At 49.8% G+C, this 19,780-nt stretch overlaps 2 protein-coding genes across 2 annotated transcripts in view; both read right to left on the minus strand.

Moving 5' to 3' along the window:
* The window catches only part of LOC123748362 (uncharacterized), a 35,170-nt gene extending 30,278 nt beyond the window's left edge, over positions 1-4,892 (minus strand). The window contains exon 1 of the mRNA XM_069322117.1: positions 4,723-4,892. Coding sequence (XP_069178218.1) covers positions 4,723-4,892 — 170 coding nt within the window. The remainder of the gene's footprint in view (positions 1-4,722) is intronic.
* The window catches only part of LOC123747170 (terminal nucleotidyltransferase 5C), a 77,015-nt gene extending 57,235 nt beyond the window's left edge, over positions 1-19,780 (minus strand). The window contains exon 1 of the mRNA XM_045729207.2: positions 17,277-19,780. Within this exon, the coding sequence (XP_045585163.2) occupies positions 18,364-19,599 (1,236 nt within the window). The 5' untranslated portion in view covers positions 19,600-19,780 and the 3' untranslated portion in view covers positions 17,277-18,363. The remainder of the gene's footprint in view (positions 1-17,276) is intronic.

The raw sequence follows: 19,780 nt of genomic DNA on the forward strand, positions 1-19,780 counted from the left end.
AATGACACTTCTAGGGTCAACTACCATTCTATTTAAGCACCGAGGCCCGACCAACCACTTTTATCGTAGCCTCGTGAGCCACTTCCTCAACAAACCCCAATAAACGTATTTCATTGTTAACTTTATCAAGCGAGCAATAAGAGTAGCTTCAGGAGACTGCACATGAATCAGTAATTTAAATGTGTCAGAAACTTTACACTGTGCCAACATGTGTACAAACTTAAAATGTTATATTAGACCATGAAGATGAACCCAAGATGAAACAAACCCAATAATGCACGAGAGAGACAGCCAATACACTTGACTGGGCCGTCACCTTGGATATATTGGAACGCCCGAGCGAGTGTGCAGAAGGGGGTCACCAAGGCCCCCCCCCCCCTCCCCCAACTGATGGTGAAGTCATCAGCAATCCGCCCGCCCCTTCCTCACACCCACCTACACGACCCCCCACAACGCCCACCCTCTAATCCACTAACTACCTCTTGCACCCGCTCCCAACACCCACGTAGTTACATACCGTCACTTACCACTACCTTACACCCACCCAAACACGCTACAATACCACTACAAAAGCATGACATTTACTCATCAAACTATGTAAATGGTGGTGATGAGTTCAGGAAATTAAGGTTTTGACTGAGACGTGTGGAGTGAGTTAGGCATCACCCTCCAGTCTAACCCCCCCCCCCTCCTCCGGGAAGAATACAAAAAACTAATTATGATAGGATCATGACTGTGAAGGAGCCACAAGTAAACTGTATGTGTAACAATCGTGCAGGCAAGTTATCCCAGGAGCACGCTGCCTCAAGCACAGACGAGTCACTCCCAGACAAGTGGAGGCAAGTGTGTGATTTTGTTTTATTTGTAGGAAAGGAGAGAGAGGGGGGGAGGGGGGTTCAACTAGATTGACACAGCTTCAAGCCCCAGTACAATCCTACCCCCCCCCCCAGCCCAGTACAATCTTCCTACACCCCCCCCCCCCCCGGCCCAGGACAGCCCTCCCGTGTACATGGGGGGAGGCACGCACACACAGTAAGGGACACAGCAGACAACCCTGGCCAGAGGTATAAATAAAATAATGTGAAAGAGAAAGGGAAAGTTTGTGGCATAATTAACTAACTTTTTCCCCACACGTGTTCCAATGGGATTTCAAGGGCTGACGCGTCGTCTGGAATTCAGGCGAGAGGTAAAATTCAAGCGGGCAACGTGGAATTCAAGGCTAGAAAAGGATGGGGGGGGGGGAGCAAATTCAGACCATGGGGTGGGAGTGTGAGGGGGGGGGCAACGACAGTGGTGTTGCAAGTGTAAATTATTAAGAGGATAGCGGCGAGCGGGGGGGGGAGGGGGGGCGGGTCTAGGGCGCCTGTGTTCGTCACTAGTGAGGAATGTTGCAGTAGGCTAATGAGAAGGCTTGGAGAAACAGAGATAGGGGAGGGGGGGGGGGGGTGATCTGAAATACCCATTAATTTACAAGTATTTCGATACTGTGTACTTGCTTAGTTGAGCGTGCGGGGGTTGAACTTCGGCTCTCTGGTGCCGCCTCTGGACTGCCAGTCAACGGGTGTACAGATTCCTGAGCCTATTGGGCTCTTATCATATCTACATTTGTGTGAACGTGGGAAGGTGTCAAGGGTCCTGCCTTGCCCCCAAGCTAGGCAGGACCCTTGACAAGGCAGGGGGCAAGGCAGGTGGGGCTCAAGCTAGAAATAGGAGGAACAGACAGCCAATAATGATTATTATGGATAGATTCAGCTACTCGCTAGATTCAGCTAGATTCAACAAAAGTGGCAAGTAGCACGGACTATAGTGAGCCCGTAGTGGAGTTACCCGACACAGGAGCGGGATGGTAACTCATGCAGACGGTCAAAAGGAGAATTACCTTACTAATAACTACCGACCTACAGGCCTTGTTCATCACCGTTGTCACCAGTAAAAATCTAGAATTAATTTGCCCAAGATGAGAGAGTTGTCGCAACAGCTGCCGCAGGAGCCTTTGGCCGGGTCGACTACGGCAGTGTAATTCACCCTGGGTAGGCTGTTATAACTTTATTAACGATACCGCGATCCCTGAACCTTCCTTGATGACTGCACTAACCTTCACTTATTGGAGAGACGATGCCAACTGTCATATGGTACATTGTCACAGCAAGATGTGCCTGGGATCAGTGGTGACATTCGTCATTTTCATGACATTAAATGACGCGTTTCATCAGTCTAAAACCCTAAAATCCCACTCGGTCACAGACAGCAGATTTTATAACCAAATACTGTGACGTTTGCTACAGAGATCACTACCCTTCATCATCATAAATTTAAACCAATAAAACCATTAATTAGTGAATGACAAATTTAAACGGCTGAGCCTATACGACATTTAGGTTTTCGTCTTCGAGCCCAGTGAATGTGTGTGTGTGTAAGAGAAAAAAAAGAGGAGAGAAAGAAAAGAGAAAGAGAAAAGATAAAATAAAGAAAAGAGAAAAAGAGCGCGCGCGCGTGCATGCTTAACTGCTCAGCCACTCCAGCCGTTATCACACACGCACTACACCACAAACTGCCTTTCAATATCTGAAATAATGTTATTATAGATTCAGCTACTCTGAACAAGTTCCAAGTAGCACGGGCTATGGTGAGCCCGTAACTTACCTAGCACAGGAGCGGGGCTGTTGGGGACATCTGAAATTACCTGGGAGTTGTTATACTCCCAGCCCAGCCTGGTGTCAGGCGCCTTGCTTTGAGGTTACCTTGAGATGGTTTCGGGGCTTAGCGTCCCCGCGGCCCGTTCCTCGACCAGGCCGCCTCGTTGCTGAACTGGTCAACCAGGCTGTTGGACGCAGCTGCTCGCAGCCTAACGTACGAGTCACAGCCTGGTTGATCAAGTATCCTTTGGAGGTGCTTATCCATCTCTCTTTAACACTGAGGGGTCGGTGTGCTCCTTGTGTGTAGTGGAAGCGTGTTGAACAGTCTCGGGCCTCTGATGGTGATAAGAGTTGATAGACCTCTGACATTTTTTTTTAAATCCAACGACACTTGCTATGTAATACAACCCGAGAGTTATGGTTTAAAAAGTTTAGTTTTGAGTTATGAAGTAAATCAATAGGTTAAGGTATATTAAGAGTAAAATACAGGTTACAATTCTCTAGTAATTACTCCCTGAATCAAGTCCGACCATATGAAGGAGAGTGAGACTACTAACTACTACTATCACTCCAATACCAACATGAATATTGGAGTGAAGCAACACTTCGCTCTAATTTATCCCATAATACTAACACGAATTCTCCCAAGTCAGATCTGGTCTACCTTACCTTGAGGCGTTTTCGGGGCTTAGCGTCCCCGGGGCCCGGTCGTCGACCAGTCCTGGTTGCTGGACTGGTCAACCTGGTCTTGGTGATTAAATTATGACAAAACTCATGGATGTAACTCAATACACAAAATGAGACAGCAGGAGTCGAGGACTTGGCTGGACTTGACATTTCGGCCCAACCTTCAACACCCGAGACCTGGCGCTCCCTTACCGTACTGTTCATGACCAAGAACCCCCCCCCCCCCCCCCCGGCCACAAGATGGCTCACTCAAGGTACGGTTAAGCCTCAAGGGCATCACTCATTCTTCGCCTAATTTGTTGATGGAACATTTTAACACTCCGGAGATGAAGTGTGCAGACCAATTAACACCTCTGGCCCGCAGATTACTCAAGCTTCTCACCAACATCAATGTGGATTATTAAATAACTATCAACAACAAAATGGCCTCGTTTTGTAGGACCGGGCTGCTGCTTGGGTGGTCTGTCGTTCGAGGCTGTGATGGCCTAAGTGAATGAAACATTATTAATCAATTCGCTACGGTGATAAAGCTGATGTCTGAAACCACTTTAAATGAGCTTAGGCTAGACACTTCTAACACTACTTGTTGGGATTCCTTCATAATTATGGAGAGAGGGAGGATGAAAGATGACACGGTAGTAATAGAAGGGAAGAGATGGGGTTGGGGCACGACGTAGGTCGGTAGGCAGGGAAGGGAGTGTAGGGGGGGAGGGGAGGGGCGGTAACTGCTGGCAATAGACCAATATATCCGGCACCGGGAATCCTTTCCACATAAGCAAATATTTATAGACATTGTGTTAGATACACCATCTCTGACTCTCCATCAAGAGTCAAACTGGAGGTACTACACACTGACCCTCTTGTATCTTATTCTCAATAAACTTTTTTGAACATCTCAAAAGGACAAAAGAGTAGCCAAGGCTATTTCTACCCTCCGACCCTCTTGTGAAGGATTCTCCAGCAGCCATCACTCCAAAGCATATGCAAATCAATATATTTAAGCTCTACAGCAGTTTCAGACTGTGGACAATTTCACGATAATCCGTGAAGCAAGAAGGACTTACGTTAAAATCTACCAAGTGCGATGGCTCGTGTTCACACTACTAGTGTATGAACACTCCATTCCTGCCATACACCAGACTGACCATTTCATTATGAAGAGAGGGAGTCTTAAAACAAAAATGATCAATACGAACAGGTTTAGCCGATGTAAATTTTCAACCTGTGCTGAGAACACTGGTAATCTTTTGTCCCGCAGATCAACACCAAGGCTTAATAGCTTGATATACAGTGGCCCCATGCAGCAAGTTAATGTACTATTGAGACATTGCACTAGTAGAACTAAAAGTGAATAAAGTCACTTAAGTCTGAATCTGTCCGTACATTTCTGCCACAATACCATAAAAGGCAGTCTTGCTCAAATATTGCAATCTTGCTCAAATCTTGCAAGACTATCACACACTCGATCCCCATGTGCGAGCAAGGTGATCGTGTAAGCAGTCCGTTGTTGCAGAGTGCAATGCGTGTTCCAGACGTTGGCACCAGTGCCACCAGCAGGCCGCGAGCCATCACTGTCCACCGTTAAAGTTCACAGCCATGAGTCATGACCTACGACTGTCATCAAGTCTCCCATCTCAGTCGTATCTCCTCTTCAGCGACCACCCATCACCTTTGTTGACATGCCTGGCGTATGATGTCTGCGCACGCGCGTCTCAACAATTTATCATCAGGACTAAATCAACACTACACAACCAAGATACTGTTCTTGCACACGTCAAACTCGCCACCTTCCAATTATTGCCTTTTAGCATGGAATTCAATCCGGGTTAAGTAGGTGGTGTACTTTTTTTTCCATGAGGGAATGGCCACGTGAGCTTCCTCCCTCGTCTCTGTTGGGAAAAGTGGCATGGGCGGTCTCTCAACACTGTCGCAGAGATCAATCGACACAAAAGCCCAAACCTTTAACCACACACTAAAACACCAAGAGACAACTGACCGACCTCTCTCGTGTTAAACAAGAACTATACACACCTCCAAAGGATACCTGATCAACCAGACTGATTTATAAAAGTCAAACTGCTAGCATCCGCGTTCAACAGTCTGGCTGACCAGATTACCAATCAGAAGGCTTAGTCGGAGACCGGGCCGCTTGGACGATGATCACCGGAACCAAAGCAACGCAAAAACAACTATATATATCAAAGTTTATCTGCGAGACAAGACCCAAGTGGCCGAAGAATGCTACCGACCATTGTCATTACTGCAGGAGTCTTAAAGAGATACAACAAGGTATCTAATCAACTCTTCCAAGTGCTGTTACTCTTACTGGCAGGGAAAATTCTGGTTGATCAACCTTTACCACAACAAAATGGTATTTCAAATGGCAGAAGCAAAAGGAGAGAGAAGAGGGGTGCGGGAGAGAGAAGAGGGGTGCGGGAGAGAGAAGAGGGGTGCGGGAGAGAGAAGAGGGGTGCAGGAGAGAGAAGAGGGGTGCAGGAGAGAGAAGAGGGGTGCAGGAGAGAGAAGAGGGGTGCAGGAGAGAGAAGAGGGGTGCAGGAGAGAGAAGAGGGGTGCAGGAGAGAGAAGAGGGGTGCAGGAGAGAGAAGAGGGGTGCAGGAGAGAGAAGAGGGGTGCAGGAGAGAGAAGAGGGGTGCAGGAGAGAAGAGAGGAAACGGGTAAAGGACCGCATAAGTACCGATGTTGAACCTGTCTTCACCGATTTGACATTCCAGCAGATCCTAGACACCAGAGACGTCAGTGGCCTTACCGTTAGGTACAGAGCAATGGTCAGGAGGTTCTCCACCCAGGAACACTGACACTAAGTTGATTGACAGTCGAGAGGCGGGACCAAAAACCCACAGCTCAACCCCCGCAAGCACAACTGGGCGAGTATGTGTACGTACACACACACACACACACACACACACACACACACACACACACGTGTTCCAAGACAACAAGTCTTCGTCTAGTTACTAACTGCAACATGTCAGGATAGAATATAGAAACCAATTATCCAAGCCAACAATATTAATAACCGAACCTCACCCTGTAACTAATATTTTATTTCAAAATGAAGAACTTGGGCTATAATTTCAGGTGTAAGAAACCACAAGACTCAAACGTCTGAAAGCACTAGTACAAGTTTAGAGTTTATTTAAATAATCGGTTGTATATGTACATCTTTACGTTATCTTGTGATGATTTCGGGGCTTTAGTGTCCCCGCGGCCCGGTCTTCGACCAGGCCTCCACCCCCCCAAGAAGCAGCCCGTGACAGCTGACTAACACCTAGGTACCTATTTTACTGCTAGGTAACAGGGGCATAGGGTGAAAGAAACTGCCCATTGTTTCTGGCCGGCGCCCGGGATCGAACCGGGGACCACAGGATCACAAGTCCAGTGTGCCCCATACTGCACCAAAGCTTGCCAGTGTAGGCTACCGATCCCATGAAATCTATATCAACTTGCTATCCTGCGGGGATGGGGTTTATCATCACATTAGTTCTTGACAAATTATTGAAATCTTCGCAGAGTGTTGGGCAGCAGTGTACCCAAAGATCATAACAAAAAGGGACGGGACTTTAAGAGGCAATTTGAAAATATTCATTATACTGAGATGGAGACTGAGGGGGTGGGGGGGGATAAAGGGAGGTAAAGAGACCCAGAAAGAGAGAGAGAGAGAGGCAGAGACCGAGGGCGAGAGGGGGTTAGCAAGATAAACAAGGCGGGAGGTGTCCCAGTCAGTGCTCCAGTACCAGACTCCTAGTAGCGAGCCATCACACCATCCACTACTCTCCCCCTATCCTCCCTTGTATTATAATTTCCTGAACCCCACAACCCCCTCCCTCGCGCAGAACGGCAGAAAGGACAATAAACAGAAGGGCCTACAACACTTTTATTCAAAGGCTCAATACTTCAAAACTTGAACACATAAGGGACATAAATAACTGGGCGACCCTCTCAATGTGTTCAAAAAGAACGTTTGAAACGCCATCAAAGGATATCCGATCGGCCAGGCTGTGATTTATACGCAAGGCAGCACGCAGCCTGGTTGGCCAGACAAGCTGGAGGCCCGGTCAGAGACTGCGCCACTGGGAATATTTATCCTACGAATCAATGAAAGGTAACCAAAGGGCGAGGTACACCAGATGAAACATGTCACACGATCACTGGTAAACATGCACACGGCCCGAGGTGCTCCAGAACACGGCAGCCATACAAAACACTGCCAACCTGGGAGAGAAGCCCCCACGAGCGCGGGACCCACATCTAGTACACACAAAACAACTTACTACCAATCAAACTACTACTGAGAACTGACAGCTGCCTATGCTCGAGAAAGTAAAGTCGCCGATCGCAACTCGTCAAGATCTCGCTCGTCCCCAAACTTCCACTTTCCAACAATTTTGCGCAATGAATACCAGTCGATCCGTTAGGGTACAAAGTAGAAAATATTATGTTCCAACCTCACTACACACACAATACAGCTTCAAATGCAGATAATATACAGGCCAATAGGCTAAGGACCCTGTACACCAGTTCATTGACAGTTGAGAGGCGGGACCAAAGAGCCGAAGCTCAACCCCCGCAAGGACAACTATGCGAGTACATACACAAACTGGGTGCTGATGCATCAAAGGAGAAGCCAGATCACGTCAGCCTCAACAGAAGGGACCGCTGTCAAGTTATTTCTACCGCGCGCACAACCACCAACTTATGAAGATCGTTAATTCGCTCCCAGCCCTCCAAGACATCACACAAGCTACATCACCTTCACGAGGCCAATGTATACAAGAGTACTACTTAACATGGCAACTCTACCAAACTGTCCGTTACAGACGTTGCCAGCGCAAGCTGATGCTCTTATGAGGTTAAGGGAGCCGGGGGTGGCACAGTCGACATGTGCCACACAATCACAGGACGGAAGGTGGAGGGCATCGTTCGCGATAGCACCGGGCGCCAGCCTAGATGTAACAATAGAGACGGTGGAAGGTGGCAGCACTGCAACACCAGCTTATGCTGCCACTAGCAATGGTTAAGGGCGGACAGTATTAGGGCTGGTTTCAACACAGCCCAGCCAACAGAGGCCGGCAGGGACGGGGGTGAGCAGCCCAGCCAACAGAGGCCGGCAGGGACGGGGGTGAGCAGCCCAGCCAACAGAGGCCGGCAGGGACGGGGGTGAGCAGCCCAGCCAATAGAGGCCGGCAGGGACGGGGGTGAGCAGCCCAGCCAACAGAGGCCGGCAGGGACGGGGGTGAGCAGCCCAGCCAACAGAGGCTGGGAAGAGAGGGTGGGGGGGGGGGGGGGGGTGGTTAGCCTAGTTTATTCCAACAAAAGATAAATGTAGCCTTGGTGATGGTAACAGTGCAGGAAACAGGAAAGTTGCAACAATTAGCTGGTTGGTAATATTAGCAAGCGCCTCTTAGCGCCTTTACACTACTCTCGTGACGGATTTACGAAAGGAAGAAGGGGGGGGGGGATCAACAAGGGTTAATTGAAGGGAGGTGGTTAAGGAAAGCGTTAAGGCAATTTGTATAAATGCCTAATTAAGTTGGAATAGGAGCATCAAGTGTTCTAATAGGTTAAGCAAAGCTTGCTCCTACTTAGTGACTGCTCTGTATTTTTAGGGTCTACCACCAGCACTGCAACCTCCAAGAGTTGGGAGGGGGGGGGGGTGGTATCTGAAGCAGACCTCAAACCCTGGTTAGGTAAAACGGTTGCATTTATAACGGCGTGGGAAATCGAGTGAACGGGCAAAGGAAAAAAAAAACCAGCAGCGCGCGCAAAATGCCCTCAACACTCGTGTGTGCGCGCGACACACACACACACACACACACACACACACACACACACACACACACACACACACACACACACACACACACACACACACACACACACACACACACACACACAGTACGTAAGCAAGTCAAATATTTACGAGCCATCATCTCATCAACGCAAGAGGATAAAACCCGCTTCAAGGACACTTATGAAGAGATCTTTGCTGAACCGTTACTATGTTCAGTTTCAGTTGTTCACTACGCGTTCAACTAATGAACACTACCCGGCGTCTCCTACAGGAAAGAGGGGATGAGGAGGGGGTGGGGGGTGGAACTAACGTTTCGTTAAAACCAAGACACTTGGTATACAAGAATACAGCAATTTTTGCATCAAGTGTTCAAACCGCACTTGCACACCTTGCCTACAAAGCAGGCGTCCAGGGCTAACAAGAGGTGGTGTTGGTAGTCACTATGCTGGCCAACCATTGGGCATCACGGGGACGACGAGCCCCGGCTCACCGAACACGACGAGCCACGAAAATAGATTGTTCGTACAACTTCTTGTTCGTCCTTGAGCGAGACGTCCACTTAAATATTTGAATCTCTTATCACTCGGGAACTAATTAACTGTTGGAGGAACTAAAGTCCAAATTAAACTTTATTTATTAGTTTATATTACGGACAATATATTACCTTCTTATATTACACACAATATATTAGCCAATCTTAACGGCTAACAAATTTATATATATTAAAGCCTAACAAAAATAATTAACCGGTACACTACTGTCTGGGGACATTATAACTGAAAACCTAATGCTTTAACTTTACCCCTGCAGCAAATACTATAATATATACCCCCCCCTTTCCCCCAACCCTCTAAAATTTACTGTCTTGGCTAATTGGCAAGGTCATAATTTTATTATTAATTTGCCTGCCTGCTGTTTCAGCTGTGGACTAACCTCTCCCCCTCACGAGCGCCAAACCATGTGGGCCGACCTTCCCACACTTTTTTGTGGGGTGGGGTGGGGGGGGGGGGGGGGGGTTACACTTCATCTATGGAAGAGAGGCGCCTCATCATTCTGTAGCAGTAGGTCTAGGACCGGGTCTCCTGACCTTCTGATCGTATTTGGGGACTCGTGGGGGTAGCCTCTCCCCCCCACCCCCACCACCTACAAACCACGTGGGTTACAACCTATTCCCCCCCCCCCCCCCACCCCTACCAAGCCACGTGGGCTAAACCTTCCTCCTTAACTCACTCCCTCCCTCCCCCAGCAACCAAGCCACGTGGGCTAAACCTTCCTCCTTAACTCCCTCCCTCCCTCCCCCAGCAACCAAGCCACGTGGGCTAACCTCCCCTATGCTAGGCCAGGTGCAGTTGGCACTGGGGTGTCACCGGCTCGGACCCACGCGGCACACACAGCCGTGCTGGCATCAGTTCAAGTGTCAAGAGGGCCGAGGGGGAGGGGATAGGTGGGCAGCGTCACTGCAAATGACTGCTGTGTGTTTAATTAAACCGGAGGCTGGTTGCCGAGTGCAAGGTGACGGCGACCGGTATTGGAGGGCAAGAGCAGGAGAATGATGGCCGATATTTCCCCCGTCCTCCCCACCCCTCCCCACCCCACCCCTCCCCACCCCACCAGGTATAATAAAACCCGCTTTCGGGGACGGGATATTACGGGCTCACTGTAGCCCGTGCTACATGGACATTTCGTTGAGTAGCTAAATCTAAAAACAGAAGACGGGACCAAGTTACATCCCTGCTCCTGTGCCAGGTAAGTCCACGACGTAAGTCCATGCTATGGGCTCACCATAGCTGTGTTACTTCTAACTTATGTTCCGAGAAGCTGAATCTGAAACAACTACAGGAAGTGCGCCAGTCTTAGAGAGACCAACCCCTGCTACCAACCCACGGGGGCGCCTGCACCACCAACCCACGGGGGCGCCTGCACCACCAACCCACGGGGGCGCCTGCACCACCAACCCACGGGGGCGCCTGCACCACCAACCCACGGGGGCGCCTGCACCACCAACCCACGGGGGCGCCTGCACCACCAACCCACGGGGGCGCCTGCACCACCAACCCACGGGGGCGCCTGCACCACCAACCCACGGGGGCGCCTGCACCACCAACCCACGGGGGCGCCTGCACCACCAACCCACGGGGGCGCCTGCACCACCAACCCACGGGGGCGCCTGCACCACCAACCCACGGGGGCGCCTGCACCACCAACCCACGGGAGAGCCTGCACCACCAACCCACGGCGCCTGTATTGTTCCCAACGACATTTCTTATCACCCCACATCCGGCCAGTCCTCACTCCACCTGCATCCATGACTTCCAAGATGGCCTAAAACTTTAATATAATAATTACCTGGGCACTAAATTATTCAGCCGATTGACCTAGTAGACCTAGAGCTGGTCGGCCGAGCAGGCAGCACGCTGGACTTGTGATCCTGTGATCCTGTGGTCCCGGGTTCGATTCCGGGCGCCGGCGAGAAACAATGGGCAGAGTTTCTTTCACCCTATGCCCCTGTTACCTAGCCCTGGGTGTTAGTCAGCTGTCACGGGCTGACTCCTGGGGGTGGAGGCCTGGTCGAGGACCGGGCCGCGGGGACACTAAAGCCCCGAAATCATCTCAAGATAATCTCAAGATAGTACTGAATGGTCCTAGGAAGCCTGCCTTGCCAGCTCTCTGCCCTTAAGCCCAGCAATTCCCACGTCTTCGTTCCTTACCACGTAACAGGTCAAAGCCTATTTTAATTGTTAGACTAATGCAAGTTCGTTATTGATCTTTATTTGTTTAACCCGTATTTATCACAGAATACTGCTGACAAAAATTAATGAACTTTGCCAGCAGCCTTCACTTCTTACCAGCATCACATAGGCTTCATGCTGATATCCGAGCCACAGCCTAAAGGTGGACTTTAGCAAGAAATACGTAAATGTAGGATTAGGAACAGGAGAAACAAGTGGGAAGGGAAGATCTATCTTGAGGTTTCCCGCCCCTTCATGATAATCATCTTGAGATGATTATCTTGAGATGTCATGATTGAGATGAAGATGAGGAAAGAAACAGAACAAGTTCATCAGCGAGCTCACAGATTTAACTGAATGGACTGGCCTTGCTCCAGTGTAACCAGCATCCTGGCCAACTGACATCGCCAATCTCTCCCTGTATTTCTAACCCGCACATTCCTCACCAACAGTGGGCTAGGTACCAGCCATCTGCCAAGCCTTGGCTTGATTACATGCCAGTGACACCTGAGGCCACACAGAAGGCACGGAGAACTGGAACCGTCACCCAGGTCTGTAGCGAATTAAAGAAATACAACAGTGGGCTCGCAAAATGAAACTAAGAAGTGACGGATGTTCACCGAGGACAACATCCGACCGGACTTAGGAAGTGGTTTGTTAAATAAATCAAGTATCTTATCCAGAGCAATTTTCTCCAAAGCATTCATTGAATACTGTTAAGTTATTAGCGATGGATATTTAGAACATAATGAACTGTGGAGCATAATAAAGTCCATAAGCACCATAAATTACTGCGTGTAAGAGAAGCGATTGGGTTTGATAGGCCTGCGTGGTAAACAGCTGCCGCTGACCAAAGGAAAAAAACAACATACTGCATGGTAGGCGATGAGTCACAATAACGTGGCTGAAGTATGTTGACCAGACCACACACTAGAAATTGAAGGGACGACGACGTTTCGGTCCGTCCTGGATCATTCTCAAGTCACAATCGACTTGAGAATGGTTCAGGACGGACCGAAACGTCGTCGTCCCTTCAATTTCTAGTGTGGTCTGGTCAACATACTGTATGGTAGTCAAATAGTTCAGGATAGGTGGTTCTGCCATTCTCTTGTTGCAGACCCAACACCCTGTGGTACAAGGCACTGGAAAAAGTCCAAACTCAGCAGTGTTGAAATACTGGCAATGGTCCAAGTGCTAGGGATCTCAGACTTCAATAGACTACCTCGTCCCAGGTCAACACACTTTACCATAGGTTGATTTGTTACCCAGAAAACAAGGATAAATTATGGACTTGACTGGCTTTACCTCACTACCTCTTACGCACAAGTCTTGCGTCTCGCTTGACAGCCCACCGACCTTCATGAAAATTGACCGCCTACGTGTAAGTTTAATGTTGCAGAAAACTTGAAAAATTAAAATAAGATTCATGGACAAAATAGAAAAATCAATACCCCGTCATTCTGGCCAAAGCCTAATTCAGACCCACAACAACTACAACCTTAAAAGTGACATTAAAGAATGAAGCTTAACCAGTTAAAACCCTTCCCGCCCGGCTCCCCTCCACTGGTCTAACACAGGAGGGAAGGGAAGGGTCGAAGCATCAAAGAAACCAGAACTAAAGAACTGAAGAACCCAGAGTATAACCCAACACCGGTCTACCCTACCCCCGTTCTCCAGCACCCGCCCCCCCTTTTCCACCAGAACGCCCCCCCTTCCCCGTTTGCCCTTCCCCCAGTACCGCCCCCGAGTACCCGAGACTGAGCTCTCGTCTAGAGCCGAGCCAAGCCTCCATGCGAGTAGAAGGTGACTATTACCAACTAGTTAAATAAAGGGTTTGGCAGTGGTTCCGTATGTTTTCAGTGGCTGGTTGCTGTTCTGTATGCAATCAGTCTTCAAAACAAAAGGCCCAAATCTATTACATGCAGTAGATACTAACTCCATATGGCTCCCGGCTGATGACAAAACTGTGAAAACAGCATCCCTCAATTCGAATGGTCAAAGTGTACTTTAAATGAGTTGCACTTAAGAAATGCATCCCCCCCCCTTTCCTTCTCCCTCCAGTTCGTACATAGGCCTACATGAATCTTCCTAAAGAGGCACATTTCACACGTTAATACTTGCATACGACGCAAAACAATAGAAGAGCAAACTAACGAGTGATGATAACATCACCGAGGCCCAACTCTTGCTATCACCTTCCTCAAAGAAATGGTTACTGGTGTTCAGTTCCATCATGTGTAAAGTACTGGAAGTTAACAGAGGAGGGGACAGGCCAGTACGGTAGATCACAGAGGAAGGCCATTTTACATCAGAAAAAGAGAAGGACATGTATGAGAAGACAAGGCAAACATTAATCCTCAAGGTGTATTACGTAAGACATTTATAAATTGAAGGAAACATGTCAGACATTACACAACCCATGTCAGACCAGTCCTTGAATGTGCAGCACCAGCATGGCATTCTAGACGTGTGATGCTCAAGAAAATAGATACGATACGAGATTAGTATTAGAAACGATTTTGAGTTGGGCGTTACAAGGACAGCACTCTACTTAACCACACTAGAACAAAGAACTAGGTGTTATGATCACAACGTGCAAGATACCGAAAAATACAAAGTTGATAGTGTGCGAGATAATGGAAGGCAGAATGAAGAGGGCCACTGGTTTCTGGAACCACGAGAAATAAACTTATATCCTAGACAGCAGCACGCTTCGGGTAAGTAACCTCCCCCCATCATAAGAGTTAATCCTTATGTTAAATTGATAATAAATTCGTAAACATTATATACCTATGAAGAGCAGTAACAGCCCCAAACCGCCAATCAGTATAAGCGGGAGTGTTTGTGATGCAGCTAAGTCAAAACACTTGGTACAACGGGGGGGGGGGGGGAGATGATGCAGCCCCTTAGTACAGAGCATTCATTGTCCCGAGAACCGTCTATCAGCAACAGAATGACAGCAGTGGGCTCCCACTATCACTTCCCGTACGTGTACACACACACACACGTACGTACGTACGTATGTACGTACGTACGTGGTCCCAATATACAAAAAGGGTGACAGACAAGAGGCACTGAACTACAGGCCAATGTCCTTAACTTGTATACCATGCAAGGTGATGGAGAAGATCGCGAGAAAAAATCTAGTAACACATCTGGAGAGAAGGGACTTCGTGTCAAATCGCCAACGTGGCTTCAGGGAGGGTAAATCTTGCCTTACAGGCTTAATAGAATTCTACGACCAGGTGACAAAGATTAAGCAAGGAAAAGAAGCCTGGGCGGACTGCATTTTTTTTGGACTGTCTGAAAGCCTTTGACACGGTACTCCATAAGAGACTGGTACATAAGCTGGAGAGACAGGCAAGAGTAACTGGTAAGATGCTCCAGTGGATAAGGGAATACCTAAGCAATAGGAAGCAGAGTTACCATGAAGGGTGAGACCTCAGACTGGCGTGAAGTCACCAGTGAAGTCCCACAGGGCTCTGTACTCGGACCTATCCTGTTTCTGATATACGTAAATGATCTCCCGGAGGGTATAGACTCATTCCTCTCATGCAGACGCCAAAATTGTGAGAAGGACTAAGACAGAGGACCACCTGCCCGAGGCTTCAAGAAGACCTGGACAAGCTGCAGGAATGGTCGAACAAATGGTAGTTAGAGTTTAACCCAAGCAAATGTAATGTAATTACGTTAGGCGTAAGGAGCAGGAAGTCAGATACAAGGTATCATTTTGGAGATGAAATACTTAACGGCATTTAGAAACTTGTGTAACGAGTCATTCAGAACTTTGTATACCACATATGTCAGACCAATCCTGGAGTATGCAGCCCCAGCATGGAGTCCATATCTAGTCAAGCACAAGACTAAACTGGAAAAGGTTCAAAGGTTTGCCACCAGACTAGTACCCGGGCTGACGGGTATGAGCTACGAGGAGACACTATGGGAATTAAACCTTACGTCGCTGGAAGACAGAAGTTAGGAGGGGGGGACATGATCACCACGTACAAGATTCTCAGTGTAGATAAAGACAGGCTAATTAACACAAGGGGCACACGCACAAGGGGACACAGGTGGAAACCGAGTACCCAAATGAGCCAGAGATACAAGAAAAAACTTTTTTAGTGTCAGAATTGGTTGACAAATGGAATGCATTAGGAAGTGATGTGGTGGAGGCTGACTCCATACACAGTTTCAAGTGTAGATATGATAGAGCCCAGTAGGCTCAGGAACCTGTACTCCAGTTGATTGACGGTTGAGGCGGGACCAAAGAGCCAGAGCTCAACCCCGTCAAGCACAAATAGCCGAGTACAAATAGGTGAGCACACACACACACACACCTCTTCCCTTAAATTCAAAATTCGCCCATCTCACAACTTCCCGTATAACGTCGTCCATTGCTGTGTGTTACCCTGGAACCATCGCTGTGTAAACGGCGTATTAGTGTGTATACACGGAGGACCCACGTGCACGGACACCTTCACTATCAGCATATGGTACAGCAACAACATGTCCGCAGAAAATGGCAAAGGGAAAGGGGTACATGAAGGGGTACGCCTACAACACCTGTAAAGAATTAAAGGGTGTCGAGGATGTCGGTGAACTGTACAGAGCGTAAGATGATGGGGGAGGGGGGGGGGGGGGTCGAATGGCCGAATGTCGAGGGAAACGATAGAACGCGGAGGACGGGAGAGAGGGATGGGGAGAGAGGGATGGGGAGGGAGGGAGGGATGGGGAGGAGTGTAGGGAGGGAGAGTAGAGAGGGGAGGGAGGGAGGGCGGGGAGAAGGGTGTCGGGTGGGGGAAGTAAGAGGAGAGGGAGGGTGGAGAGTAGGGAGGGGAGGGAGGGCGAGGGAGGGGGAGAAGGGAGGACTGTTTTAAGCGAATAGGAAAAGGGGGAGGGGAGGGGGTGAGTAAGATGGAGAGTAGACTGTAAGGGTAACAAGGCAGGCGACAGAACACGAAGAATAAGAGCAGACGAACAAGTAAAACAAGTAAATGACAATCAACAAGCAATAAACGCAACAAGCAACAGCAAGCAGTCCCAACGCAACTGTCACGTCTCCCATCACCGCCCGTAGCCAGCAAGCACAGCGGTCGATACCGACACCAGCGATACCACCTTGATATCTGCGATACCACCTCCCTCCAGCCAGGGACCTCCATGGGCACACGACGTGCCTGGCATGACAATACCGCCTTTAACACCTCCAAGGCTGCTGCTGCTCACACCTCACCCACTGTATGGGGGTAAGACCAGCCGCAGTACGCTGACCTTATTGGCTTGTGTTACGGTCATGTATCATGCAATGAGCAGCTCCATTGTGGTCGCTGTATAGTGTGTAAACAAGACTGAACACCGTTGTGACCTGAATACAGTTGGGAGGAAAAATAAACAAATATGTACTCTACTCACCTCACCGTGTGGGACGAGTTGCGTTGGTCCTCCTGGCTGTGACCCCAGAGTGACCCCATTTGACCCCGTCATGGCACATGGCCTCCAGTTAAGGAGGGAGTGCCGCGAGCGGATGGGTCGTCAGGGATGAAGCTACGGGGGGGTGGGGCGCAGGTCAGAAGAGGTTGCTAGTGATCCTGAAGACGACGCTGCAGGACACCACCTCAAGGCTCTCTTGGGGTGCTGGGGGCCCTCCCGACCAGCTCTTGGCCCAGCTAAGGACTGACAGCCTCGTACAAAGGCTGGCGGCGGCAGGAGCAGCAAGCATGACTGGGAATCATCGTCCATTCACATCTTTTTGGATTTTATTCAAGGGGCGGGCCAGGGCCACCCACCCTCCTACCCGTGTAGGGGAGGGAAGTAGAGGCACCGACAACAATCACCACTTTACAGACACGACCGAACTGCTCAGCCTGTCCCTCCACTTTTCCCCCCCACCATGTTCTCGGGTTGTTCAAAGGCAGGAACACTGTACTGCCATGGAAAGATCTCAAAAACAACAATCTACCAATTTAGTCTATAACCAGTGTTTCATCTCTAACAATCAGACCTGTGGTTGGCTCACCGTGTGTGTGGGGCACCTGGCGAGGAATTGCGTTTGGGCGTGGTGGGTCCTCTGGTAACACGTCTGTCCAGAATCGACCAATATAATGAAATAATAATACTCCTTTGGCTAACGTAAACGGACACGTGTGGCTATGGCCTGGGGACTCGTACTGCACTACACACATATTCATGTACATATCACATAGGGGCGGTGACGCTGAGGTTACCACGAGAGCGGCAGCAGCAGCTTCACCAGGGCAGGGACCTCCTGCAGGTGGTGTGCCTGCTGCTGCTGCTGCCGCCGCCACCACCACCACAGCTGGTGACTGGCCTGGCAGGCACCCATCTCACTGGTAGGTGGTGAGGATAAGCACTGTGGATCAGTCTAGTGTCCTGGTGGAGCGACCTCTCGCCCCACCAACCACAGCGTCACCAGTGTTTACTCTTGGCACTAACGGGCCTGGTCGGGCTGGCACCCGTCGGGCCCGGGCACGCGAGTGCATTAGGCACACTGCAGCCACCCACACGTGCATGTGTAGGACTGGGGCGGCGCAGGCGCGGGCACAATAGGGGCGTAATAGTAACCATTGCTGTAGATGACGGGTGGAGGGGGAGCTATGTGAACATCGAAACTGCTACTGCTGCTAGAACTGCTGCTGCTACTGCTGCCACTACAGTGCTGTTGCTTAACGTAGAGCCGTTGCTGCTCGTTATAGAACACTTGACAGGCAAGCTCATCAATGAGATTAAGTGTCTGGCGTCTCTCGTGACCCATTAGACAGACTGTGGATTCGTCAACTACCCTGTGTAGCACCATCAGGTACTCATAGCGCAGCGCCTCGTCGGGACCCACGAAGTGATTCCACAAATACGCCTCCAGCTTCGATTGCTGCTGGCTGACGTCTGGGAAGTCTATGAAGAAGCGGGAACACATGTACCGCTCCAGGGTCTTTATCTCCTCCGGGCGGGCGGGCTCGTAGTCCTTCACCAGCAGGTTGCAGTACTTCAGGAGGCCGCCGCCACGGATCTCCTCTGGGTTCTTTGTTGCTATCAGCTTCTTCTGCAGGTGGTATAGCGCCTCCAGGAAGTCGCCGTAGACGCTCTCGCCAACTACCGTTGGGTAGAAGCTCTCGCTAATGGGCATCTCGGCGCACTCGTAGAACAGGAGCAGGGAGTCGAGAACTATCTGGAAGGAATCTACAGAAAACTCGAACTGACGCTTCATGCTGTCAACGAATTTCAACTCCACGTTCCTACCACCGTTGTTGGAGAGGGATATGAGGGACCAGCGATCAGTGTCATTGACTTTGACCATCTTGTTGACGTAGCCCTCCTTCATGGAACACGAAGACATGCGCTTCTTGCTTACCCCTTCAGGCAAGAAGTCGAGCAGCACCTCCAGCACTGCGTTCTTCACCCTGTCGTAGTTCCTGGGCGTGCTCAGGTCCACGGCGAAGATGAGGTCGAGGTCGTTGTAGGCCTGGTCGCTGTCTGTGGCCAGGATGTGCGAGGCGGCGCCCCCATTGATGCGTATGTCTCGCACAGTCATCGAGTCAGCCTCCAGCTTGCTCCTTACCATGGACACCAGGTCGCGAAGCCGGATCTCCAGCGTGGGGAAGTTGCCACGACCATGGATAGGTACCACCTCGTGCAACACGTCGTTCAGTTGTCGCACTTGATCGTAGCTCAACACGGCAAACCTTTGGTCGTCCATATTGACGTTGACAAGCCCTTCCATCTTGAGGCGGAGTCGCTCCTGAGCCGGGGCCAGACTGCCGCTCTGTAAAAGGGCAGAGAGGCGAAGGGTGAGATGAGGTAGAGCCTTGAACACACAGCTAGTTAAGAGCGAGTGGTCGTGTGTGCGTGCCTGCGTGCCTAGTCCAGCCGTGTCCTCACTCAACCACAGCCACTAGTCAACT

Source organism: Procambarus clarkii, chromosome 10 (assembly GCF_040958095.1).
Source record: "Procambarus clarkii isolate CNS0578487 chromosome 10, FALCON_Pclarkii_2.0, whole genome shotgun sequence".
In the NCBI taxonomy this organism is placed as follows: Eukaryota; Metazoa; Arthropoda; class Malacostraca; order Decapoda; family Cambaridae; genus Procambarus; species Procambarus clarkii.